The sequence below is a fragment of the Maylandia zebra genome, linkage group LG11, assembly GCF_041146795.1.
Source record: "Maylandia zebra isolate NMK-2024a linkage group LG11, Mzebra_GT3a, whole genome shotgun sequence".
NCBI lineage: Eukaryota > Metazoa > Chordata > Actinopteri > Cichliformes > Cichlidae > Maylandia > Maylandia zebra.
The window spans coordinates 17863042-17867270 of record NC_135177.1 but is presented as its reverse complement, the minus strand read 5'-3'; the positions used below and the strand labels follow the sequence as shown (position 1 = coordinate 17867270).

Sequence of the window (4229 nt, the reverse complement as noted above, 5' to 3'; positions counted from 1 at the left end):
AGAGTCATTGTTTCCCCACCTGCTGAACCCACTTTGACCCCCGACTGTACATATTTTCCTGTTCAGAGGCAAAGTCACCTCCTACAATATTTTTTTAAAATTCCCCTCTCGCCTATGCGGGCAGTCTGTCCTTCAAGCTCGGCACATTGTTTTCCCATTAAGGTCTGATGTGTTTTCAAAGTGTCCCTTTAATTCTTTGAACACTGTAAAAGTTAAGACAGAAATAAACTAAGAATCAAGAGAAAGAATAAATGAGATAAATGTAAGGGCAAAAATGGCAACTTTCAGAGTAAATACAAAAGCTGACCAAGCTTGCAAAACAGGATGCTGATAACAGAGCTATACTGGTGGCACACTATATTTTAGATTTTAGACATCTTTTGCTCTCTCTCTCTCTCCCTCTCGCTCTCTCTCAATTTCTTTCTTTGTGGGCAGTGACGTCTTACCTCACATATATTAACCTGGCATTTTTCTGCATTGCATTCATCAACAACCAACAAGGGAGCTTCCCTAAAGGTAAATGATCTTTGATATTTTCCTTTTGTAAGTTTGTAAAATCATCACATATTTGCTATGCAGGAATAGACTGACCCTGGTATTTACATAATACAATAAGATAATTTATTAAAATTAAGCAAACAAGCTAAGCTGTTGCATTTAAGAGAGAGCACTGCTTTGATGAGAATTCTTGAAGTAATTGTTTTCTGTCATATTATAACTTGTTTCTCACACAGTGATCGTGCGTATGTTTTTCTGTCTGTTTCTAATTGTTGTAAAAAACGCTTTGCTGTATTAAGGTGTATTCAAACCAAACACGAAGGTCATTACAGTTCTCCTCATTACATAAACATAAAAAGTCTTTAATTACAACTGACATGAAATTGCACTGGGCAACATGAACAGAGGGGAATCTGCCTTTGTGGCAAAATATTTCAACTTCTGAAAAAGGCTGCTGGTTCATGAAAATCATCATCTATGGATTTATTTTTACATATATGCACCACTCATTGAATAGATTAAAATAGCATAGTTTGAATGAGCTTAAATATTTTGCTTCACAATAAGTGCTGCTTTTTAAGATTACTTCATTTAAAATCATTTAAGAGATTTTATCAAACCTTTTGTCACCAAATTTTGTTCTTTTTTTCATCCTTGTGTCTAATTGTTACATAAATCAAAGGTCAGACAAAAACACCTCCTTATTTTCCTGCACCTTTTATTGATAATTTCAGTAACTTCATGAGTTACTGTGTTAACAACAAGCATGTCCCTGTTATACCCACTTTGTTGTAAAACTTATTCATCTTGAGATACAATATCTTATTTTAAAAATTGCTTTAATTGATTAGTTCATCTCTTAAATTCACTTTGAAATTTCTTCATTTCCTTCTTGGCTTATCACTTGTGAAATCTAGACCTTAATCTGCCTTAACAGCTTAACAGCTCTACTCAAGCAGAAATCTAAAAGATTAGGAAAATTAAAGATTACTTTACATACATTCATACAGACCCTGATGTCTCTTTTCTGTTCTTTTTGTTTTCTTGATATTACAGGTTTCTTGATAAACAATAATGGAGATGGCCAGTCTAATCAATACAACTGCTGCACCTGATCTAAACGATTCTTGGGTTGACTTGTTTTCGTCTCTTACCACCGTGGCTGTTGTTGTTTTCTCCCTGGTGTCTCTCCTCGGTGTGCTCGGGAATGGACTGGTTATCTGGGTGACCGGGTTCAGGATGAAGAAAACTGTTAACACAATTTGGTACCTCCACATTGCTGTGGCTGACTTCATCTTTGCAGTGTTTCTAGCCCTTAGAGCAACATCCCTGGCTTTGCAGTTTCACTGGCCCTTTGGCAATTTCATGTGCAAGCTGTGCGGCACTCTAATCATTCTAAACTTGTATGCCAGTGTCTACATTATGGTGGTGATCAGTGTGGACAGATGTGTGTCTGTGGTGTGGCCTGTCTGGGCTCAGAACCACCGAAATGTACGCAGTGCAACCTATGTTAGTCTGTGTGTTTGGATGTTGGCTTTGATTGTCAACATTCAACATTATTTTTACATGGACACAAAGAAAGAAACTGAAAACACAACTTACTGCTCCAACATCGGTTTTTTTGAAAAAGCAACACCAACTGTCATTCAGACCATTGTTATCACCCACTTCCTTCTCGGATTTGCAGTCCCCTTAACTGTCATTGTCTCTTGTTATGCTGTCATCATCCATCGTCTCAGGAGAAACCACAGCCTGGCCAGCCAATCAAGTCGCCCCTTTAAAGTTATCACTTCCATTATTGTTGCCTTTTTTCTGTGCTTGGCTCCCTATTACATCATTGATCTTATTCAGCTGGTGATATTTAAGGCACCAAATGCAACATTTCACTTTGCCTTTCTAATTGTGTCGAATGTCGCCTCGAATTTGATGGTTCTTCACTGCTGCCTGAATCCACTGCTGTATGTCTTCTTAAGACAAGATTTTAAGGCTGAAGTCCGAAAATCCATCCTGAATGTGCTGGAGAGTGCCTTGAAGGAAGAGAAAAAACACTCTGCCAGTGACATGAAGTCAGTGAACACCAGGCAGAGCAGAGAAAAGTCAGATTTGATTACTGAGGTATAAGGCTGTATATGAGATTAATAAACATGTTAAAACCTTTGATTGAAAAATTTGGGGGACTTTTTACCAGCTGTAAATATAACGGCAGATTAAATTTTTATAAGGTTTAATAAAATTATGTGCTTATGAAATGAATCTAAAAATGAATCTAATGGAAACAGCTAATTGTTTAAATGGTGCTGTGATGGTTTATTTCTTCACTGTATTGTTTTTCCTGACTACATTAACTTTGTGCCATTATTATTGTTGTTGTTGTTGTTGTTGTTGTTGTTGTTGTTGTTGTTGTTGTTGTGTGATTATAACAATGTTACTTCCCAGAAGAAGAACCAGTCAGCAAAATCAAAATCAGTATTACTTTTGTGTCCAGTTCACTTTGTAAAACACAAACAATACCAGGCAAATTTAGTTGACGGGACATGACAGCTCCCACAGATGCCATCTTAGATAAGCATGGATTGGGCAGTTAAAACATACTTTAAGGATAATTCATTCACACAGCCTGCCATTTATTTCCATGTGTTAATAAACAGTGTGTAATGTTGATGTCTTATTGTAAGATGACTTCTTCTTACCAATATCATGCAAAGATTTATATTAGATATTAGATATTTGACCTTCCTACAGTTCAGTGTATTCATTATTATAATATAAGATCATTATATCATTATCATGATATTATGATGCCAAACAGTCTCACAGATTCTTATTCTTCTGCTTTTGCTCTTTAAAAGTTTTTTTAACCCAATAAATAATGACAACTGTGATCATTCTTGTAATCACTGTTCCTGTGTTGTTTTACAAATAAACTGATATGTGTATCAGTAGTATTTACTGAAAAAATCATCAAACATTGGATAATAATAATCACTTTTAAAAATAAATAATGTAGGATTATCTAGGTGAATAAATATTATATTTATTTATCAGCCGAATTGTGAAAAAAACTTTACAATACTTAACCGTGTGAAATAAAGTATAAACAAGTGTGTGATGCTAAATATTAAGCAGTTGTGAGATACGTAACAATGAGGTATATTTGTATTAAAGATTATTAAATTCCAACACTTGGCCTTATGTGTGAGTATAACATGGTGAATGCTGAAATCCTTCCAAGGTGGGGAATTCCCAGACTGGGAGACCGGGTGCTGATCAGACCAGCTTGACAGCAGTTTAGGTCGAAGGTCGAGCCACTTGGGTTCATGCCAGCTATTGCAAGAAGATTCCACAAACACAGTAATAACCCAAAGGGTGAAAAGATTTCCACATTGACGCTGAAGAAGACAACAATGGTCAAATTTTTATTGAACCACTAGCAGCAGCAATTAGACAGAATTCAGTAATTAAGGGCATAAAATGCAAGAACGTGGAACATAAAATCAGCCTTTATGCGGATGATGTGTTACTCTTTCTCCAGAATTCACAAACCAATATCTCTGGGGTGATTGAATTGATAAACTCTTTTGCAAGAATATCAGATTACTCAATTAACTGGTCAAAATCTACAGTTCTACCGATTAATTGCTCCCTCCATAATTCCTCTTCTACACCACTGCAATCGGGAAATATAAAATATTTAGGTATTAATGTTTCTCCCAAGCTTGCAGATCTAACTA

At 35.9% G+C, this 4229-nt stretch overlaps 1 protein-coding gene across 1 annotated transcript; it reads left to right on the top strand.

Annotated features, from left to right (window-relative positions):
• Positions 1–1572: 1572 nt before the first annotated feature.
• On the top strand, positions 1573–2619 carry LOC101475493 (chemerin-like receptor 1). Its single transcript, XM_004541707.1, has one exon. The coding sequence runs from the start codon at positions 1573–1575 to the stop codon at positions 2617–2619; it is 1047 nt and encodes a 348-aa protein (XP_004541764.1).
• The last annotated feature ends 1610 nt before the right edge of the window (positions 2620–4229 follow it).